This window comes from Ascaphus truei, chromosome 6 (genome assembly GCF_040206685.1).
Source record: "Ascaphus truei isolate aAscTru1 chromosome 6, aAscTru1.hap1, whole genome shotgun sequence".
In the NCBI taxonomy this organism is placed as follows: Eukaryota; Metazoa; Chordata; class Amphibia; order Anura; family Ascaphidae; genus Ascaphus; species Ascaphus truei.
Window position 1 is genome coordinate 67,834,234 of NC_134488.1, and position 23,914 is coordinate 67,858,147.

A 23,914-nucleotide genomic window follows, 5' to 3' on the forward strand; every position below is an offset into this window, starting at 1 on the left:
ATATACACCACTGGTTTATTAAAGGGTTTTTGGGATGATACGTCAAATAATCCAGAGATCATGTTTCCAGTCATTGTCTACTTTTTAAGAACTACACCACCCTTTGCCCATTGTCTACTTCGCTTCAAAGCAAAATTAACATCACATTTATTAAAGCCATGGTTCAAAAGACACTGATTTCCACTTTCAATTAGGGTCACTGCTTTGGCTGATGTGAAATTCAATTCTGCTTTCATGAGAACCCCCCCCCCTCTTACCCCTACCAAATGGTTCTGAGAAATGGACTGGAGAGAGGGATCCTTCCATGTGCCCTACTGTATGAACCGTATAAATATAGCCTGACAGAATATAGACAACCGTGACACAGGACTGAGCAACAGGGATGTACGTAAGTAATCTGTCATTAACGGAAGCTACCAGTTAAACCATGTTCATTATGTGGAGGTACAGTATAGATAGAGGCTGCGCTGATCTTGAACTTCCCTGCTAAAATCCCATTTTCAGTCAATCCTGCTGCTCCAGCTTCTCTCCCATGATCCAACGGGGTAAACTAAAAACATGTAGCCAGGTCCCCCTCTGGGCCTCCCTCGGCTTCCCCTTATCTCCGGTAGCTGCGGGGGTAGTCGCGGGCTGAAAAGGAGGGCGACCGGATCGCTGAAGGCTCCCAGCAGCTCCCTTTGCAGGGAGGCACCATGTTGTTTATACGCGCGCATGCGCAAACGGTTCGCACATGCGCAGAAGGATAGGACTTGCGCGGCAGCCATCTTGCTCCACCTCACACATGCACAGGAGCTAGTATAGCGGCGGCCATTACACCCACAGCTCCGCAAGGGAACTACAGCTCCCAGGGGCTGTTAGTCAGGTGGCACACATCAGCCAATAGGGCTTCTAGAATCTCGGCAGTTAGAGAGATATATCTGGCACACTCAGAGGGACCACACCAGTTGGAGCCAGGACAGACAAGGTGAAGGTAGGGTCTGAGTGTCAGTGGCACTCAGACTAGGCCAGAGAACCCCCCTTAGTTCCCAGATAGGCCCTACTCAAGGGAGTTTGTGGTTGCTTCTGGTAAGGCCCTTAGATAGGGACACTTCCCACTTCTTACTGTTTAGTGTCAGGGACACAGAAAAGACGCCACGCGGTGATTCGCGGCCTTTGGCCTGGGACCAGTCCACCTATGTACAGAGACTCTTAAAGGTGGGACCCACCTACCAGAGACCACCCAATGCAGAGGCGGATCAGCATCGTGGACGACGACATCTTTGGATCAGTGGATCCTCATCGTTAAGTCGGCCGCACCAAATACCGGTATTCGGAAGGTACCTCAACACAGTGCACCAACAAGTCACAGGTAGCGCTACTCCCTACCTTTGGGTAGGCCCGGACATTGGAGAAAAGGACATCAGGGTATTGGTGCCTAGCACCTAATGTACTTTTGGGACACTTATTGGTGGTACTGAATTGGGGGTGTCATACTGTGTGGTACAGGGTACTGTTGATAGTGCATAGTAACGGTTATTATATATACAGATGTGTGTGTGTATTACTGGTATTGTTCCAGGAAGGGGCTTATCCTGCTGCGTCAGGATCCTTTTCAGGTGGAGGCGCTGCACCGAGATGGATATTCGATCACCCCAGGCTCCTAGTGGCGGAGGCTCCGGCCTTCTGTGAGCCAACAGGTAACGGCAGTACAAATACGTCTTACCTCACTGCGTCTTACAATGACCACAATTACCTCAACACGTTTTGCGTTAGCTGTGCAAACTATGAAGTGCAACAAGCGTGAAACGCGTTGAGGTCATTGTGGTCATTGTAAGACACAGTGACATCAGATGTCTAGTCCCGTGCCCCCTCCCCCCCACCAGACACCCACGAGCGCTCTATGGGAGCTCCGTAGCGTTTTTGTGTGGAGCCAGGACTTTTTATGTTTGCTTCCCTTCCGGGTGTCGGCTTCCAGCTGTAATTCATCTGCCTGGAAGGTTGTGCAGTTTGTCATCAGTCAACGGTGTTCGATTGGTTTATTTTATTTGATAAAGTGTTTATATTTTTATTGATACAGTCCTTCTTTTTGCGCTCTCTTTTTTTGTCATTAGGTGGAGGACCTGCCCCTTGCATCTCACGATCTACCCAACAGTAACAGCCAATAGGACATTTCAAACCCATAACTAGTATTTTGCATAGATATTAAGAATGAGTTCCACCTACATCTTTAGATGGGGTTTCCCATTTGTATTAAGAAGGGATTCAATTGCCTTCTGTGGGGCTCTGGCTAAGTCGATTTAAGTTCCACATCTGGACTCCCCATTTCATTAGACCAGGGTTAGTTCTCCCTTTTGGGGAATTATTCCGGGGTCTTTGTTTACCTCTTTGATAAAATTCATGAAGCGGTTGCCAAATCTCCAGGCTTTGTGTCGGTGGCACTGCAGCGAGTTGACCGTCATCTGCGGGGCCCTCTGGTAGCAAACGGACACGATATGAACTGCGTCATAAGTCAGAGCAGCGTCTGTCTAAAATAAAGGGGAACAGCATTGGGGTTGAGCAGCATCTCACAGCCCTGCAAAAAAAGCAAACACTGGCATTTATGTTTAAGTTCAGCGACCCAACGAAGGTGAGGTCTTGTCCAATGAAATAAAATTTGAAGGAAAAAATTCAGACTTCAAAGAGTGAGACTTCAGAGCCCATGACAATATTAGTGACCCTACCTTCTAATGTGTGCATATTGGTTCTAAAGAGTGAGAAATGGTCAGTCCCTCAGTGGCCAAAAAAAGGCTTCTTAATCAACTTATCAGTGTAATCGGTTTTCTTAAAATAGTGAATTCGAAGAGGTGCTTTGTGAACCCCTAGGGGTCCATGAGCTATCTCCAAGGGGTTTGCAAAACAATATATATGTAATTTGGATCCCAGGCAGTATCTAGCCTCTGGAGGGACTACGGGCTTAGTAAGGTCCCAAACTGCACCTCCGTGAGGGTGGTTCAGTTGTCAATTAACGCGGGAGCTTCCAAAGTCACACCCCACAGTGCCTTGCATCAGCCCTTGGAAGCTCCTGTTGTGATTGGCAGCTACACCGCCCATGCTGCCTGTACACATCGACGTGTGGTTTGGGACCTTTCTAAGCATGCGTGACTTCCATGAGCTTAGGACACTATACTGCCCGGTGATCAGTCAAACTGTTTTGTTAGCAATATTTTGGTGAGTAGGCAGAAAGATTAATTAATTAGGGGTTCATAGAAGAAATATGTTGTAGAGAAAAATGTGCTCACGATGTAAAAAAGGTTGGAAACCACTGCCTTAGAAGACATAAAGATGTCCCAATCTTCTTAAAAAACTTTACTTCTGTGCTTTTTGTGTAAAAATTAGCACATTTATATTTTTTCCAGGTCTGCGCAATTCTAACCTTATCTTGTAATTATTGCTCTATCCCTTGATCACATCAACAAGAAAGAAAAGTCTGACTCAGCAATTTCCCACATTGTTTTATCATAAAAGAAAAAGGTAAAAATTGTACACATTTGGCTGTTAGGAGACAATAAAAATATTAAAATATTACGTGACTGTTTTTTGTAAAAAATGACTTATATGTTACCCATTACACATGCCACAGCTATTAGTTACCTTTGGTTCTAGATAGTGGCGTTTTTGTAGGGAAGAAAAAGGTCCCAAAGGTCTAATAAATAATATTCATTTCAATGTTAATAACATGTTATTCAGCTTCAGATAAAGAAATGGTCTAGAATAAACATTTTGCCCTCTGCCCGTGTTAATATCTTACCCCCATTCCTAATAATCTAATAATCGTTATGGGGTATCCTGTTGACCCCTAAAAGGTGCCGGGACTTAGTTCCCCCACAAATATTGCCCTTGATCCTAGGAGGGACTAACCATAAAGAAGGAGTTCTGACTGCCTTCTAAAAAGTCGATCTTGTTTTTAAAAAGTAAGGTTCATTTTATAGAGGGAGGCTGCTTTCTACACAGAGAGATTGTCTTCATTATCAATAGGAAGGCTTCATTCAAACGATGGAGCATGGACATCATGTTGAGTATTACTTCTCAACCTGCTCCAGTTTTGCCCAATGATCCGGAACCCTCTGTGGCTGCCAATGTGTTATCTTCTGTGTGTGTGTATGTGTGTATTTGTGTCCTTGTTACTGTGGGAGCAGATGAGCCACAGAACTGGAGGCTACTGGCATCTGGGCTCTGAAGAGGCTGCAATGGGAGGGGTGGAGTCCGTGCTGTGAAGAGATACAACCAAGGGCTGCATGGGAACAATTACTTGGCTGTGATCCCCCGAGCATCAAACGGAGAGAGAGAGAGAGACGAGCTAGTGAGTGAGAGATAGAGAAGAGGGAGTTTGAGAGGATGGAGAGGAGTGATAGAGAGATAGAACGTGGGGTGGAGAAAGAGAGAGGGAGGAAGAGACAACATTAAAAAAGAAGGGGAAAAATAGGGAAAGACAGCGTTAAAAAAGAGGGGTAGAGAGAGACAAGGAAGGAGATGGACGGAGAGCGCATTGGAAAAAGAGGGGGTGAGAGTGACAGGCATAAAAAGAGGATGGAGAGATGGAAAAAGAGAGGGATAGAAGAATAAATAAGTTGTGAGATATATATATCTATATATATGTAGCCCCCTGTAAACAGCACGGGCTATACATATCTTTCTCCTACTGTGGTAAGTCCTGTTAAGAGCAGGCGCCAGTAGTAATCATGGGTTTTCCCCCTTCACGCCCTGCCTTGAGTGATAGATACAGGCCCCTGACTCTGCTGCAGGCATGAGACAGAGGGGAGGTCCTGCTGACATCATGAGAGGTGGGGCTGACTCTATTTAGTAGCCAGTTCCTGTGAGTGACAGTTAGTTCTAGCTCGAGTCAGTTCGAGTCTGTCCTGGGAGTTGGAGGAGAGGAGTAGGTCGAGCTCTGTCCTGGGAGCAGGAGAGAGAGAGAGAACTCTGGCCTATGACATTTGGAGAGTGAGCAGAGCTCCGGTGGACCAATGCCCCTCACCCCGATGAGGGGGTGATGGGGAGGATCTACCCCCACCCAGAAGATACCCTCTGAGGTGGGCATTGGGGTATTGGGGCCCCTCACAGACCATCCTGTCGGAGTGCATCTTGGAGGAAAGGAGAGGAGAGGAGAAGGCCTGTACACCTTTGGAGTGCCTTGTATGCTGCTGCTGCTGCTGCTGTGTGCTTCCAAGGCTGCTTGTGCGAGCTAGAAACAATAAAGAGACATTGCTGATTTTACCAGAGACTGTGTGTGATTCTGGAGCATCCACCCTGGGACCAGGGTTATTTCTTCTATACGGGTCCTACCCCACATCCCTGGGAAGGTATAGAGGATGGAGGCGCTGCCCCACCACTAAAGAATGAGGCAACTACCCCAGAAGCCTGGTCCTGTGTCCCCACCATCATCGCGGGAAGCTCAGGCCCTCCTGTTACCGGCAGGTACGCACCACTCAAGCACGTGTAGCCAGCCCTCACACACCCTAGATAGCATCTGTGTCTCGGGGGGGGGGGTATGGGTTACATTTGGAGGCGAGCTGCTGAGATCCAGAACAGGACAGGCTTACAGCGAAGCAGAGCAGGAAGAGTGATGTGCACTCTCCGTGCAAGTGCTGATGAAAGTAGGGCATGCCATACCGGGGGTAGTCAGGGGAGCGTGGACCTCCGCTCCCGCACAGTATGCCCTGGGTACCCTAAGAGGGTGGCGTAAGATGGGTGCATAGCTATAGCTGTTCTAGTCCCTTGAGGCAGATAGTGTGAGGCAACTGGGGGGGGGGGGGTTAGCCTGCTAACGTGTTCTGAGACCATGGCCCAGGGCCCGCACTTTGAGTGGCCAAAAGTAGGGACGCCCATACTTAGGGAGATACCCGGTACACTAGCTAGCACCCACATAAAACGCACCACAGAGCACTTGCCGGAACAGTCACTGAGTACAGTGCACAAGGAAGGAGTTCTGCCTAGCCTGGGGTATGCCACCTCATACTAGTGGGCAACAGAGAAAGCATGCAGAGAGATGCAGAGAGTGTCAGTGGTTACAGCCAGTGTCTAGGATCGTGTTACACCGTAGACACTGAGCGTAGTGCACATTTACATGTGGTGGGCTCATCGAAGATGGCGGCCGTCACTACATGTGCTCCGCGGAGCAAAGAAGAATCCAAAATGGCGACAAACGCGCCATCCACGGCCCAGCAGATAGCAGCCGACCTAAAATGGCGATTCCCGCCAATCCTGGAGCGCGCACGTGAATCGTGCAAAGAGACTGTACGAGAAATGTGGCGGGAAATGTGCAGGGGTTTGGCGCCAAACCCAGATCCCCTGCAAGAGGAGCGGAGCGGCGCGAAAGCCGAAAGCCCACCCACCTGTTCTGTGACTGGCCAACAACCCAGACCACGTCACACTGAAAGAAGGATTTCCCCGCCTCTGGATTCCACCAGAGGGAGGGGGCACAAGGAGAGCCAATCAGAAGCGTCCTCCCCAGCAAAGGGAGGGACAGGAAGCGAGAGCAAGGAGCTTCACTTCTGCCTGGCATTCGAGGAGCAAGGAGCTGAAATACTGAACTGTTCCACCCCTGAGCTAAAGATGTCCGGAATAAGCACCACGATCTACCAGCTACCAGGAGGCTTACTGGTAGTGGAGGTGGAGGGCCACGAGTACCTCCGGTGCCTGTGCGTCCACTGCGGGATACCCGGAGTGGTCCCAAGCACCAAGGCACGATGCCCTCAATGTGGCACGTTTTACCTGTGGCCTAACGCAGGGGAGCGCAAACTTTTTGTGCTGCGCCCCCCTGTCTCTCTGCCCCCAGCTCTCGCGCCCCCTGCCTACCTTTATCCGCGTCAGATGACGCTGCGTGGGCGTGTGACGTCAGGTCACATGGTGCCACGGCGTCTATTGACGCCGCGTTGCCATGGCGACGCAACACAGACTGCTGAATCCCGGTAAGTAAACAGTTGCAGGGGCCTCACGCGATCCCCCGGCATTTAATTTAAATGCCTGGGGGAAGAGCGCGGGGCCTCTGCAACTGCCCGCGCCCCCCCAGCACAATCTCCCGCCCCCCCTGGGGGTCGCGCCCCCCACTTTGCGCACCGCTGGCCTAACGAGCCATGGCCACTGATCGAGACCCCGCGGGGTGCCTCTCCGGGAACACTAACGGAGGTTGGCGGAGATGAAAGACAAGGCTGCCCTAGTTCCCCGTTGCAACCAAGTGGGAAGAACCAAGGCCCAGCCAGCTATGGAGCCGAGCGAACCATCGGCGGAGAAGAGCGCGACCGCAGTGGAGGTACCGGAGCAGGCCCGTTTCGTACCAATACCCACTGGTTGTATCGCAGAAGAACCCGGTGACTCCCTTGCGGAGGATCCGATAGTAATATCCTCAGAGGAAGAGGTTGGCGTACCATTGGTGGCGATGCGCCTACCGGCGAACCACCCCAGCGGTACAAAGAGGAGCAGACGAGTCCGGACACCTTCCGACGGAATGCGCTGGTGCGGCCTGAAGCCCGTAGAAGTCCCACGGCTGTGGTGACTCCCAGTGCGGTGGAGATGGCGTCCGAGACGACTCCGGAGGACCCCAAGATCACGAAACAGCAGCGGAGCGGTAAGGAGACTCCACCACCCCCTACTCCCGCCAGGCGAAGACAGCAACCGCGGAGGACGAGAAGGAGAGGCTTGCGGTCTACTTGTCCGTCCACGAACCGGATGCTCCACCACCGCCCCTTCCGGTCATCGACGCACTTCTGGTGCGTGACCACGGAGCGGATGGAGATTCCGCGGGCACCGGCGATGATGTCACTTCCGGGCCCGACGGGAAGAGAGGCCCGGGAGAGCTGTTCTCCCCACGGAGAGTAGCCCTGGCCACTGCTATGGCCACCCTGAAGAGCCGAGGCCCTTGGTCGTGGTATTACCCGCTTGCTGGACACTGACTTGAACATTGCCCCTGCCCCAACCCCTAGCTCCATCGCCCCGGCCACTGCCCCTGCCCCGTCACGAGTGTTGTCACCGGGACCTAGCGGGGATAAATTGAGCAAGTACCCCAAATATTCCAGAGATTGGCGGGACTGGGAATTGAGTGATGAGGGGTATGATGGGGAAATACCATATGCCAATGTGATACATTTGCCTAACCCTGTGCCTTTTTCTCCTACAGCTAGAGGGAGAGCCCGAGGGTCCCACACTCCAGCAAAGGCTGGGTCTGTCAGTACGGTGGTTCACAAGATGAACCCTACCAGGTATTTCAATGCCAAAGGGAGGAGAGATTGCTCGCGCTCTACAGAGGCGGGGACGTCCGGTGTCTCGTCCCAAGCAGAGTCAGAGGTAGAGAACACCAGCCATTCCACAGAGTACGAGCACCCCTGTTCACTGGGTACCACGAAGGTATGAACCGTATGCGGTTCCTGCTCATTAAGAACAACATAGTTGATCATTGGTGTGCGGCAGGTGCCTTTACTCCCCAGGAGGTAGAGGACGAGATAGATCACAGGTACCGGGAGATAGAGCAGAAACTCATTCAGCCCAAAGGCCCCAGTATATTGTATGACGAGATTGCTCCTATAGAACCAGAGTTTTGGGTACTGCCAAGCAGGGCGGGTCACTGTAAGCTCACTAAGTTGAGCCGAGCAGACAGAGCCATAGTGGCTAGGTATAGGCAGTCCCATGGATACGAATACCCTTATGTGCCTGAGCCCATAATGAGGGAAATAGAGGAGAGCAGAGATAGTTGGCTCCGAGAAGCCGTACGAGAATATCTACGAACAAAATTTGGTAAAGCTGGTTACCATAATGAGGACCGGATAAGTGAGTTGGGCCGGATCTGGAGTATAGGACAGAGCATGGGTCGGTACAGTCCTTCTTTGTGACCATTACGGATCACAATGGCAGAAAAGTAAGGAAACCTGATCCGAAGCATTACTGTTAGGGTTCTCCACGTTGGGAGTAACCGGTGTTTGTATTACTACCTCATGTGAGCATATGTTATGACTACCAAACTGCATGATATGTGTTTTGTTTCCCAGGTTGTTCACCGCAGGATGGTACTGCTAAAGTTAGGTCCAAGTGGGGACCATTGGATTCCACCAGAGGGAGAGTGTAACCCCCTGTAAACAGCATGGGCTATACATATCTTTCTCCCACTGTGGTAAGTCCTGTTAAGGGCAGGCGCCAGTAGTAATCATGGGTTTTCCCCCTTCACGCCCTGCCTTGAGTGATAGATGCAGGCCCCTGACTCTGCTGCAGGCATGAGACAGAGGGGAGGTCCTGCTGACATCATGAGAGGTGGGACTGACTCTATTTAGTAGCCAGTTCCTGTGAGTGACAGTTAGTTCTAGCTCGAGTCAGTTCAAGTCTGTCCTGGGAGTTGGAGGAGAGGAGTAGGTCGAGCTCTGTCCTGGGAGCAGGAGAGAGAGAGAACTCTGGCCTATGACATTTGGAGAGTGAGCAGAGCTCCGGTGGACCAATGCCCCTCACCCTGATGAGGGGGTGATGGGGAGGATCTACCCCCACCCAGAGGATACCCTCTGAGGTGGGCATTGGGGTATTGGGGCCCCTCACAGACCATCCTGTCGGAGTGCATCTTGGAGGAAAGGAGAGGAGAGGAGAAGGCCTGTACACCTTTGGAGTCCCTTGTGTGCTGCTGCTGCTGCTGCTGCTGCTGTGTGCTGCCAAGGCTGCTTGTGCGAGCTAGAGACAATAAAGAGACATTGCTGATTTTACCAGAGACTGTGTGTGATTCTGGAGCATCCACCCTGGGACCAGGGTTATTTCTTCTATACGGGTCCTACCCCACATCCCTGGGAAGGTATAGAGGATGGAGGCGCTGCCCCACCACTAAAGAATGAGGCAACTACCCCAGAAGCCTGGTCCTGTGTCCCCACCATCATCGCGGGAAGCTCAGGCCCTCCTGTTACCGGCAGGAACGCACCACTCAAGCATGTGTAGCCAGCCCTCACACACCCTAGATATAGCATCTGTGTCTGGGGGGGGGGGGGATATGGGTTACATATATAAGAGAGAGAGAGAGCATGAAGAAGAGAGGAAGAAAGAGAGAGAGAAATGTAGAGGGAGAGAGGCATAATAACAAGGAGAGATGGAAAAGACAGGGATAAAGAGAAAGAGAGGGATGGAAGGAGGAAGAGAGATGGTTATAGAGGGGTATAGAGAGAGGAAAGAAGAAAAGAGGAGAGGGTGGAAGGATAAGAAAAGCTATGCACCACTGGGATTTATTTTCAAAGGGTCATTCTTTTTTCAAAAATTGTACAAGGTACTGTATATTATTTCATGGAGGCAGGCACAGCACCATTGCTTTTTGAAGGCACTGAGTAAAGGAATTGAAAGCTGCCGCTACACACTCATACACTGATATTCATAGTGCACATACATTAACACACTGATATACACACAGACACACGCAGTACACACACACACACACACACACACACACACACACACACACACACACACACACACACACACACATTAGCACATTCATACACACATTACACACTGATATATACACTAACAGACCAATAATACGCACAGTACACACACATTAACCCAGTAATATATTCATATACACTGATACACACAGGACACACACATTAACACTATAATATATTCATATACACTTATACACACAGTACACACACATTAACGCTATAATATATTCATATACACTGATACACACAGGACACACACATTAACACTATAATATATTCATATACTGTACACTGATACACACAGGACACACACATTAACACTATAATATATTCATATACACTGATACACACAGGACACACATTAACACTATAATATATTCATATACACTGATACACACAGGACACACACATTAACACTATAATATATTCATATACACTGATACACACAGTACACACAGTACACACACATTAACCCAGTAATATATTCATATACACTGATACACACACACTAACACTATAATATATTCATATACACTGATACACACAGGACGCACACATTAACACACTAATACACATATTTTAACACTGATACAGAGACACATACAAGCTACAGCACTAATACACACAGTCTAAACAGAGATGCACTGACAAAATAATATATACAAATGTGCACATGCACATTTACGCATGTAAAAAGACCCACAGACCCATACATGCTTATATACAATTGGACACATGTACACAGCCCATCACATTGTTATATACTGAACAAACGTGACTGGCTAACTGATGGTTGAAAAGAGTGCAACCTTCTAGGGCCACAAAAGAAGCTTCAGACTACTACCGTCCTTATGTTTTATCTGCTCTATGAGCCAACACTGTACCATCCTGGTGCCTGGTTACACACTGCTGATATTGTAGGCCTGTATATCTTGTATTTTGCTTATATGCTGTAAGTACTACACCCCCTACCACCGTCTCTCTCTCATTCTATCGGACGTACCGTCATGACTCCGTCTAGCAGGCCGGTCTCTGGCTTGGGAGTTCCCTGCAGTCGTTCCATTGACCATTTCTCGGAGATGGTGGTAACGTACGGATTTTCCACATTCAGGATACGGAATCCGGTCAGATTTACCCCGGAGTAGCGATAGGGTTCCAGGTCTAACGCGTGGAGATCCTTTAAGAGGAAGGACAGGTTTCAACACCCAAGGAAGCCCTTATACCAGAGGTGGGCAACTCCAGTCTTCAAGTGCTACCAACAAGTCACGTTTTCAGGATATCCCTGCTTCAGCACAGGTGGCACAATCAGTGACTCAGTCTTCGACTGCACCACCTATGCTAAAGCAGGGATATCCTTAAAACAGGACCTGGTTAGATTTTTAACACAACATTTTTTTTCTTTAAAATAAGAACCGGACATGCTCAGGGGTCAGGATGCTAACATTACATGAGTTAAACTGACATAGGCTTATGGATGAGGGGTTTGCAGGTTTAAAAGGTGCAACCCCTGGAAGCTGAACAAAAAACAACATTTTGTAAAGGATATCGCATTTGTATTGGGTTCCTTAGAGAAATGAACCGTGCTTCAAGCAAATATGTTTCTGCTTTTGTTCCTTTAAAAAAGCTAAAGGGAAGGAAGCAAAAAGAGATAACTTAAGTAATGTTTAAAAAAAAAAAAAAAGTATTTAATGTTAAGAGGTGCACACAAATGTCCCAAGATAGCAGAGGAGTAACATAAATCTCCCCAAAAATTAGGATAAAAAACTAGAACAATAAATAAGAATATCACTTGTGAGCACATTCGCATGTCTCAGACAGGTCTGCAACCCTGCCTTTCCCCATTATCGCTTAGCATTCAATGCTTAGGGTGGCTTCTCCAAAAATACTGGACACAATGGTTAAATGTGTGATGCGCTCGACACCCGCACACCCCTCACCTCACCATGCTGTTTCTTCCCCATCCCCAGGCTTCTGACACCAACCCGATCGTCTGCATTACCCAGCCCCCTAGCAACAGCCCTGCTCTCTCCCTGCTCAGGGAGATCCCACGGCCCCCCAAACGGGTCAGGTCACTATGTCCAGAGCGGGAATACCGGACACATACATGTCCAGTATTACCTCTAATTTTTTTACTGGACAGTGTCCAAATATAGGACAGTCCGGTTCAATACTGGACACCTGGCAACCAATGCTGCCACTGAAGCCAGGGATTCTGGGTAATGACATGCAAATGAGCTCACAGTGTCACCTTTTTCTTCTTGTCCATTTTAAAATGGAGCCCTACGTGTGGTTGAAACAATAAATATACAAATATACACAATTCTACAAAGCAAAAATAACAATACAGACCAGACAGAAACAGACTCCATGTGCCTGTCCCATGTTACATTTTTTAATCCTTTTTATTATAAATATATTTAGCATTTTTGCTAATGATTGAGTGGGTACTAGTGTCCCCAACGGAGTCATGTACTCTCCTTCTGATGATGTATGCTTTTGTTTCTTTAGAAATTAAGCACATATGCGTTTTGTTTTGGGGTCACTGAATGGGGAAGTGTTTGTCAATAAAATGTTTTCTGTACCCTTAGCCCACACAGTCCTTATCAGAGAGCCAATAAAGAGAAGAGGGAGGGCTTTGCCTGGGTAAACTCTTGTTGATCACACAGTGACATCAAACAGAAGGGAGCAGCCAGGGGAAATCGAACCCCTCCCAAGTCTCTGCTCATCCTAGCTATAAAATAACAATAAAAGATTTAAAAAATACTTGTAGGTGTTGAATATAGGTACAAAGGTGTCTGGGAACATGTCACCGACGTTAACTTCGATCTTACTGGGAACTGCACCTTTAAGGCAATTAAAACAGATCAAGCAATGCGTAACTTGCCTGGCAGATAACCAGCTTTGTCATGTTGCCAGATAGAAAGTGGAGGGGTACAGCCGACCGATGCATCTTAATGCATCCCTTGGCTGGGATAGACGTCTGGTTATTGTGTTTAATCACACAAAGATCTGCTGTTTCAGGAAACGCGAGGACTGGGTGACGGACAGGAAACCGTTAACTCCTTCAGAGCTGGAGAACCTTCTACTACTAATCTGTTTCTCTTGTAGGGTGGGAGATGTTGTGGGCCCATATTTACTAAGCAGTCTAAGGCCGCGTCCATACTTAGCGCGACCACGCGTGCGGCGCGAACAAAAGGTTGTGCCTCTATGAGGCAGGCCACAGAGCGCGCGACTGCGCGTGCAATTGCCGAGCAGACAAAATATTTGATTTTGTCGTGCGATGGCCGGGTCACGTGAACGGTTCAGCCAATGAGGGTGAACCAGCTCCGTGACGTACTGGCCACGCCTCTGCCACGCCTCCCCATCGTGTCTCCCCCTAGGCCACAAATCGCCATCCTTCCGGGGCTGGAAGAGACATGTGTCTGATGCCAGAAGACTGCTTAGTAAATAGAAACACTTTTGTTACCAGAAGGTCTAGTAATGCATTATGTTGTTCTGGCAGCGAAGGGTTAATGCCAGAACCCTTCTGGGTTAATGTGACCAGCATCAACTCTCACCAATTTTCTCTTTTTTGCGTCTCGCTAATTTGGAGTCAGTCTCCGTGATATTTAGTCTTATAGACTTAAATAGAGTCTCACTTATACAAACAATGTCAAACCATTTTTGGTAAAGAACTCCCGGAATTCTTGGTCCATCTGATGGCTGTGAGGATTGGAGACCAGGGAGAGTTCCAGTGTAGCTCAGACAAGACTCTGGACTCCAGTTACTTAGGCTGCTCTTTGTTTTGCAGAACAGTAACCCACACCATTCTAGCACCACGTGCCGCAAGTGGAAGAGCCTGATTTAGGTGGATAATTTATAGATATTTCCCTAATATGTCAAACCTACACTGCAAATAAAAATATCACTTGTGAGCACATTCACATGTCTTAGACAGGTCTGCAACTCTTCTTTTCGCCATTATCACCTAGCATACAGTGCTTCCACTGCGGCAAGGGATTCTGGGAAATGACATGCAAATGAGCACACAGTGGCACCTTTTGCCTCAAATCCATTTTTATATGGAACCCTTATGGGTATGCTCGCTGCATTACACAGCTTTCAGCACAGCCTGGGTTTTGATGCATAGCCAGCAAACCTACTCACAGACAGCTGTTTCGACCTTTTGGGTCTCATCAGTGTGAGGCTGGTTGTACTGGCTTTTACAGTGCTTCAGCACACAACACAAGTGGCTCAACAAGTAGCTCAGTCAAACTAGCTGAGCCACTGATTGCGCCACCTGTGCTGAAGCAGGGATATCCTTAAAACCTGGCCTGTTTATTGGCCATTGAGGACTGGAATTCGTCTCCCCTGCATTAGAGCATTCAGATTACAGTTTTTTTTAACAACATTGAAACTCCCTTAAAATAAAGAAGAGTTTTAAAGCAGAAATCCTCCCCATAATTACACTTTTTTTTTTAAATGTCTAGCTTACCTTAACCGGGGCCAAGAATCTACCTACTTGTAGTTTCTAGGAGAAACTGTTAAAAACTAAACTATAAAACATGGCCGCCGGGGTTCACCAATAAAAAACCGCGATGTCATCTCCTGATATTATCGCGGATTTTTAACGGCCGCCGCAGTCACGGCTGACCCCGTGGCCATTTTGTGTCCCTCCAGGCAAGAATCGACAACACGTCTCATTGCTCAAGAACTACGGGGGCCCCCCGAACGATGGGGTGACCGTGACATAGATGAGCTCCAGTTCAGTGAGCAGTGCAGATTGCTGCTTTAACACGTGCAGCACAGTGCATTGAGTGAGACCTGCAAACATATATTGAGAATCATTAATGATCTCGCTGCTAAGTTTGGAAGGGGTCAGCACCGAAAAGGGCCATTTGTTTAGTCCCATCTGCGAGTGTTTGATTCAGTGAACTGTACTCAACCTTGGTATTTGGCAAAAAGTTGCAGTTTATGGAGCCAAATGTTGACACAGAGTACTGAGTGTTGACTAGGGAGCATTTAGAGGCATTCAGTATAACATAATAGACTAATTCATTAGCATCCCTAGGGTCTCGTAGTGCTGAATCCTAAGCACATGCAGTACAAGCTAAAAAAAACACAGCCTCAAGGAACTCTGCATTAAAACATCGCCCCAACCATATATCTCTCACCGCAGACAAGTGACATTAATAGAGATTTCTTATCTACATGTTTATTAGTATCCCCTTCTCCTTCCCCACCTCCAGGCATACCTATACATAAAAAGCACAAGTCTTCCGCGGGGTCTAATTAATAGAACGCTCTCCTCGTGCTGTTTAAAGCTGAGTGGAGTAGATAATAAAATCAACATTAATTAAATTGGTGCTTGTGTTGGAGAAATACCTTTAGCGATCTTTTTTTTTTCCTCCTTTTTTTTCTTGCTGTCTAATAGCTGAACTTTTGCGAATAGAAATATTTGGGTTACATGTCTCGCCGCAATGGCATTCTCCTGTACGCCCATTTAACAAGGTATTACTGTGTGTTTTGGGATCCGTGATGAAAATAAGCAAGCGGCACCCTGCAGCAGTGCTGAGTATGACGGCGTCTGGTCTTGGGCTGAGTCATCATTATGGGAGCGCTACAGTAATAGCAGCTACCAGATCCTAAGCTCCCAGAGTGCTAGCTCCTTCACTGCCAGGTAAGCTCTGCTTCTCTGGCATCAAAAGGGTTAAATGCCAGTCAAATGGTCCATTAACCCGTTGGATCCCTCATGAGGTAGCTAGAATGTCATGGGGTCTGGCACTCCTGCGACTGGACTTTATACTCATTTTCTAGGGGAGATGGCATTGAATGAGCTCTACCCAGCCGAGAGGAGGGCTCGTTCTCTTGTGTTCCCGGCACCAGTGATGTCATGGTCAAATAAACAGTAGTCCCCCCTCTGGTCACCCCTTTTTTATGCCCGAATCAGAACTAGGGGGTCCCCGGAGCTGAGCAGCATTCATTTCAGCTGCGGGATTCCCCCCAATTCCCAAGATACTTCTACTACTTTGGTATTTAAATCTCCTGCATCACGCCACAACCGATGACTAAGTATCTCGGGAACCCGGATGTCCCTGAGCAAAATAAATGGGTTTCAGCTCTGGGGAACCCCTGCGAACCCCCTGGTAAAAAATAAATAAATGAAGGTTAAAAAAATAAATAAAAATTACCAGGAGGAACTGCTGCTTTAAACAGGCCAGAGACAGAAAGGTATATGTATATGTCATTCATTAACAAGAGTCAGCGACAGGAAGGTATATGTATATGTCATTCATTAACAAGAGTCAGCGACAGGAAGGTATATGTATATGTCATTCATTAACAAGCGCAGCGACAGGAAGGTATATGTATATGTCATTCATTAACAAGCGCAGCGACAGGAAGGTATATGTATATGTCATTCATTAACAAGCATAGCGACAGGAAGGTATATGTATATGTCATTCATTAACAAGCGTAGCGACAGGAAGGTATATGTATATGTCATTCATTAACAAGCGCAGCGACAGGAAGGTATATGTATGTGTCATTCATTAACAAGCGTCAGTGACAGGAAGGTATATGGTGGGTACCTTACCAGGGTGGTAAAGAGGAAGTGGTAATATTCAGTCATCATCCCCATTGCCATGGCCTGGAAAATAACAAGATCAGAGATGAAAAGTAGATAAATACAATATGTACGGTACGTATATATATATAATATAATATTTATATATCACATGCAATAAAAGCCACAAAGAACGCTGCATTCAAACATCACCCCAACGATATAACTCTTACTGCAGGCAAGTGGCCTTAATTGTGGTTTCTTATCTGTCAATAATTTCATTAGTTATTAAAAATTGTCATACACCATCCTAAAAAAAAAAAATATTTATATATATAAAAAAAAAAACACGTTTCAAAATATAGCGGGGCTTGCTAGTGATTGGCACAGAAAGGGTTAAAATAACAGTCGAGACTGATGTGTACGTGGCAGTATCAGTACTCCGAGATCTGTAATCCTGTTTAAGTAAGGCATCTAAAAACTAAGACAGGGTTCAGCCACAAACAATTACAGCATTAAAGCAATATAATTACGAGCCGCCTGCCTGCCCAGAATATTGATTTAACATATGCTGAGAAGCAGGAAGGCCCGAGATTAACACTTGTTAATGAATGACATTGAGCATATGGATGTGATGTGATGAGTCCCATTGGCCATACTGGAAATCGCTCTCTATATACATATTTCCACCTCACCAACCGTTCTACATCTGCTGCTTCACTATGCAAATCCCCACACAGGCTTCATACAGATATAGTCAACGTTATTGTACAATAACACATTACCGCTGGTTTAATGCTTTATCTGTGATTTGCAGTTTCATTCAATGGAGCCGCGAGTTGCGAAATCGCGCAACTTAGGCCCAGACTCACAAAGGTTGCTATACCGTTCCTCCCAGTTATATGAAGTGGAGTAAAGTCGTGCTAAAACTTAGCACCCTTTTGTGGATCTGGGCCTCAGGGGCCTATTCTAGTCGCTCCGATGTTGTCAGTGCTCAACTGCTAGGGTTGCCAGGTGGCTTCTCCGAAAATACTGAACTCAATGGTGAAAGGTGCGTCAGGTCACTATGTCCAGGGAGGAAAATACCGGACACATACATGTCCAGTATTACAGTACATCTCAGTTTTTACTGGATAGTCCAGTTCAACACCGGACACCAGGCAACCCTATCAACTGCGCAATTTGTCATGTACGGAAGGAGCAGAATGAAGTGTGAGAAAAAAACCCTATTCTCTATTGCAAATTGCATCTTCTCAACCGCGTCTATAAAAAGTGACAAAGCGCACGGTTTCGCAGCCAAAACACCCGGACTGTACTTACTTTAGAAGTGGAATGACCTGAGGTGGTGCTATAACTCCATGCCCAGTCTGACTTATGGGTCTTACTCTCAGCTAAACCCATATATCAGGCTCTGGATGTAACTCGCAATACCAATCTCACCATCCTTCAGGCAGCATGAAACATTTTTGAGTTTTTAGAAGTTGGTTGGCATAACGGAGCTAAGAGAATTGCAGTTTTTTTTAAAAAAATGCGAGTTGGAGGCTTTCTCTGACTAACTGATCGGATAGACAGAGCAAGAGTGAAACCGCTTCTAAAAAAATCCGTTCATACACAGTTTGGACATGCGAAAAAGGGCTTACAGAATAGCAAACATGACAATTTAATTGGAAAGGGAACTTTAGAAGCGGTTTGTCACACTTCGGAGCTATGAGAATTGACCCCCATGTGCCTTACAGCAGGGGAGCACAAACTTTTTTGTCTGTGCCCCCCTGCCTGCTTTCCCCCCTGCTCACGCCCCCATCCCCTTACCTTGGCACTGGCGTTTCTGACGTCACAACGTCATGTGAAGTCACGTTGCCATGGCGACGTGACGCCAGAAGCTGTCGGAGATCAGGTAAGGGAATTTACAGAGGCCTCGTGTGCGATCCCCCAGCATTTAATTTAATTGCCTTGTGGAAGAGCGTGGGGCCTCTGTGAGTGCCGCGCCAACCACCCAAGAAAATATTGCGCTCCCCAGTTTGCGCACACTTGCCTTACAGCACGATAACGGGTGTAATAACGTTGGCTGTATCTTTATATCGAGTAGAATCAAATTCAAACTTCTGGTTCTCATCTACAAAGCTCTCCATGATTCTGCCCCTCTCTTCCCAATCTAAAGCCAACACGCAGTGTCTGCTTAGATTAGGACCTACATCTCTCCTCCTCCCCCCCATTACTTCCTCTTATTCCCGCCGCCAAAACTTCTCTAGCGCTGCACCCTGACTGTGGAACTCTTTCCCTCCGAACCATCAGACTCTTCCCCACCATTCGCACTTTCAGAAGGTCCCTCAAAACCCATCTCCTCAAAGAGGCCTACTCAGCAAAGGGTGACTGGATGTCCCGGTTTAGCTGGGGCAGTCCCGTTTTTTTAAGGTCTGTCCCAGTGCCCTGACATTCTTTAAAATGTCCCGTTTTTGGCAGAGGAGGGTGGGGGCAGGACAGCTGCAGAGGAGGGCTGGGGCGAGGCAGCTGCAGAGGAATGCAGGGGCGGGGCAGCTGCAGAGGAGGGCAGGGGAGCTGCAGAGGAGGGCAGGGAAGGGGCAGCAGCAGAGGGCGGGGAGCAGGGGCAGGGCAGCTGCAGAGGAGGGCGGGGGAAGCTGCAGAGGAGGGCGGGGGCTGGCCAGCTGCAGAGGAGGGCGGGGCAGCTGCAATGGAGGGCGGGAGCTGGGCAGCTGCAGAGGAGGGCGGGGGCAGCTGCAGAGCAGGGTGGGGGCAGCTGCAGAGGAGCCCCAGCAGCAAGATCCGGAAGAGAGTCAGTGAGAACTTCCGGTGTCTTCTGCCAGGGCACAAGATGGCTTCCCCTCCACCACAGTGACAGGTAGGATACAGAATGGGGAGAGAGAGACACACACACAGAATGGCGAGAGAGACACACACAGAAGGAGCGGGAGAGAGACACACAGAATGGGGAGAGAGAAAGACACCCAAATGGGGAAGAGAGACACACATAATGGAGAGAGAGAGAGAGCCACACAGAATGGGGAGTGACACACAGAATGGAGAGAGACACACAGAATGGAGAAAGACACATGGGATGGGGAGAGAGAGACACACACACAGCATGGTGAGAGAGACACATAGAATGGGGAGAGAAAGACACACATAATGGGGAGAGACAGAGACACAGAATGGGGAGAGAGAGACACACAGAATGGAGAGAGAGACACACAAAGAATGGGGAGAGACACACACAGAATGGGAAGAGAGACAGAATGGGTAAAGAGAGACACAGAATGGAGACACACACACAGAATGGAGAGAGAGAGAGAGAGAGAGATAGACTGTAAAAGAGTCAAGGAGTTAAACTCCCTTTACAGTGCAGGAGACTGAACTAGGTGTTGGGTTTCCTGCAGGTGATGTGTAAAACTCCTGATTGAACAGGGAATAAAAGGGTAGCTGCTTTTCAGTGTCCCTGTTTGGAGTCTGTTAGAGAAGCGGTACACAAACTGGGGAGGCACTAGATTTTCTGGGGGGCGTGGCAGTTATAGAGGTCCTGCGCTCTCCCCCAGGCATTTAAATGAAATGCCGGGGAATTGCGCAAGGCCTCTATAATACATTTATCTTCCAGCGATGCGTTGTCCTGGTAACCCGGCGCCAAATGACGCTGCAGGGTCACGTGATGTCATTTTACCATGGCGACGTGACGTCACATGACCCCGCGCATCATTTGATGCCAGGGCCGAGCAGGGGGGGATGGCGCCAAGGAGAGCAGGCAGGGATGCACACGGGGAAAAGTTTGCATACCCCTGTGTTGGAGGAACACAGACAAGAGAGCTCCTGCCCTAGGGATCCAGGCTTGTTGACCAGAGGGTTTTGCCTGGCAACAGTGGGGAAACAAAAGCCCCAGAATAGCAGAGAACCCTGCACGGAAATGGCAAGAGACTTACTGGGTGCAGCAGGACTTATCCACCTACATCTTAAAGTGCCTGGAGAAATCGGAGATGCCCGACCAGAACACAAAGATAAGACTTTCTATATTGTTCTCTGGTCTTGGTACTATTGTCTTTATATGTCTTGAGGTTGGTAACCAGCTTAGCTGGCGGCCCAGTTAGAGAGGGTCACTGGGCCGAGTAATGTTTATTTAGTTTCCCTAAAGTGAATAGGTGTTTTATGATTTGGTTTTGCTTAAAGGGACAGTGCACCTAATGTTCAGTTGTTTTTGTGGAGAATAAAACCACTCATTATTATGGTTTACCCAGAAATGCATGTGTGGCCTCTTCTCTAACCTTGCCTACAGGCCGCTCCGTCACAGAGACACACACAGAATAAGGAGAGAGACACACAGAATGGGGGGAGAGAGACACACACAGAATGGGGGGAGAGAGACACACACAGAATGGGGGGGAGAGACACATACAGAATGGGGGGAGAGAGACATACAGAATGGGTGGAGAGAGAGACACACAGAATGGGGGAGAGACACAGAATAAGGAGAGAGAGACACACAGAATAAGGAGAGAGAAACACACATAATTGGGAGAGAGACACAGAATGGGGAGAGAGACACACACAGAGAATGGGGAGAGAGAGAGAGACGCAGAATGGGGAGAGAGAGACACACAGTATGGTGAGAGAGAGACACAGAATGGGGGGGAGAGAGACACAGAATGGGGGGAGAGAGACACACACAGAATGGGGAGAGACACAAACAGAATGGGGAGAGACACAAACAGAATGGGGATAGACACACAGAATATGGATAGACACACACAGAATAAGGAGAGAGACACACATAATAAGGAGAGAGACACACAGAATAAGGAGAGGGAGAGACACACACACAGAGAATAAGGAGAGAGACACACAGAATAAGGAGAGAGAGAGACACACACACACAGAATAAGGAGAGAAAGACAGACACAGAATAAGGAGAGAGAGACACACAGAATAAGGAGAGAGGGAGACACACAGAATGGGGCAAGAGGAAGACACAGAATGGGGAGAAAGAGAGACACAGAATGGGGAGAAAGAGAGACACAGAATGGGGAGAGAGAGAGACACAGAATGGGGAGAGAGAGAGACACAGAATGGGGAGAGAGACACGCAGAATAGGGAGAGAGAGACACAGAATAGGGAGAGAGAGAGACACACAGGATAGAGAGAGAAAGACACAGAATGGGGAGAGACACACAGAATTGGGAGAGACACACAGAATGGGGAGAGAGAGACACAGAATGGGGAGAGAGAGACACAGAATGGAGAGAGAGAGACAGAGAATGGGGAGAGACACAGAATGGGGAGAGAGACAGAGAATGGGGAGAGACACAGAATGGGGAGAGACACACAGAATGGGGGGAGAGAGACACACACAGAATGGGGGGGAGAGACACATACAGAATGGGGGGAGAGAGACATACAGAATGGGTGGAGAGAGAGACACACAGAATGGGGGAGAGACACAGAATAAGGAGAGAGAGACACACAGAATAAGGAGAGAGAAACACACATAATTGGGAGAGAGACACAGAATGGGGAGAGAGACACACACAGAGAATGGGGAGAGAGAGAGAGACGCAGAATGGGGAGAGAGAGACACACAGTATGGTGAGAGAGAGACACAGAATGGGGGGGGAGAGAGACACAGAATGGGGGGAGAGAGACACACACAGAATGGGGAGAGACACAAACAGAATGGGGAGAGACACAAACAGAATGGGGATAGACACACAGAATATGGATAGACACACACAGAATAAGGAGAGAGACACACATAATAAGGAGAGAGACACACAGAATAAGGAGAGGGAGAGACACACACACAGAGAATAAGGAGAGAGACACACAGAATAAGGAGAGAGAGAGACACACACACACAGAATAAGGAGAGAAAGACAGACACAGAATAAGGAGAGAGAGACACACAGAATAAGGAGAGAGGGAGACACACAGAATGGGGCAAGAGGAAGACACAGAATGGGGAGAAAGAGAGACACAGAATGGGGAGAGAGAGAGACACAGAATGGGGAGAGAGAGAGACACAGAATGGGGAGAGAGACACGCAGAATAGGGAGAGAGAGACACAGAATAGGGAGAGAGAGAGACACACAGGATGGAGAGAGAAAGACACAGAATGGGGAGAGACACACAGAATTGGGAGAGACACACAGAATGGGGAGAGAGAGACACAGAATGGGGAGAGAGAGACACAGAATGGAGAGAGAGAGACAGAGAATGGGGAGAGACACAGAATGGGGAGAGAGACAGAGAATGGGGAGAGACACAGAATGGGGAGAGACACACAGAATGGGGGGAGAGAGACACACACAGAATGGGGGGGAGAGACACATACAGAATGGGGGGAGAGAGACATACAGAATGGGTGGAGAGAGAGACACACAGAATGGGGGAGAGACACAGAATAAGGAGAGAGAGACACACAGAATAAGGAGAGAGAAACACACATAATTGGGAGAGAGACACACAGAATGGGGAGAGAGACACACACAGAGAATGGGGAGAGAGAGAGAGACGCAGAATGGGGAGAGAGAGACACACAGTATGGTGAGAGAGAGACACAGAATGGGGGGGAGAGAGACACAGAATGGGGGGAGAGAGACACACACAGAATGGGGAGAGACACAAACAGAATGGGGAGAGACACAAACAGAATGGGGATAGACACACAGAATATGGATAGACACACACAGAATAAGGAGAGAGACACACATAATAAGGAGAGAGACACACAGAATAAGGAGAGAGAGAGACACACACACAGAGAATAAGGAGAGAGACACACAGAATAAGGAGAGAGAGACACACACACACACAGAATAAGGAGAGAAAGACAGACACAGAATAAGGAGAGAGAGACACACAGAATAAGGAGAGAGGGAGACACACAGAATGGGGCAAGAGGAAGACACAGAATGGGGAGAAAGAGAGACACAGAATGGGGAGAGAGAGAGACACA

The 23,914-nt window shown here is 48.1% G+C and overlaps 1 protein-coding gene across 1 annotated transcript in view; it reads right to left on the minus strand.

Annotated features, from left to right (window-relative positions):
- Positions 1 to 23,914, minus strand: part of GRIK3 (glutamate ionotropic receptor kainate type subunit 3) — a 314,294-nt gene that overhangs the window by 82,433 nt on the left and 207,947 nt on the right. Inside the window, exons 5-7 of the mRNA XM_075604732.1 lie at positions 16,993 to 17,046; positions 11,419 to 11,592; positions 2,361 to 2,504 (exon numbers count right to left, since the gene is read on the minus strand). Coding sequence (XP_075460847.1) covers positions 2,361 to 2,504; positions 11,419 to 11,592; positions 16,993 to 17,046 — 372 coding nt within the window. The remainder of the gene's footprint in view (positions 1 to 2,360; positions 2,505 to 11,418; positions 11,593 to 16,992; positions 17,047 to 23,914) is intronic.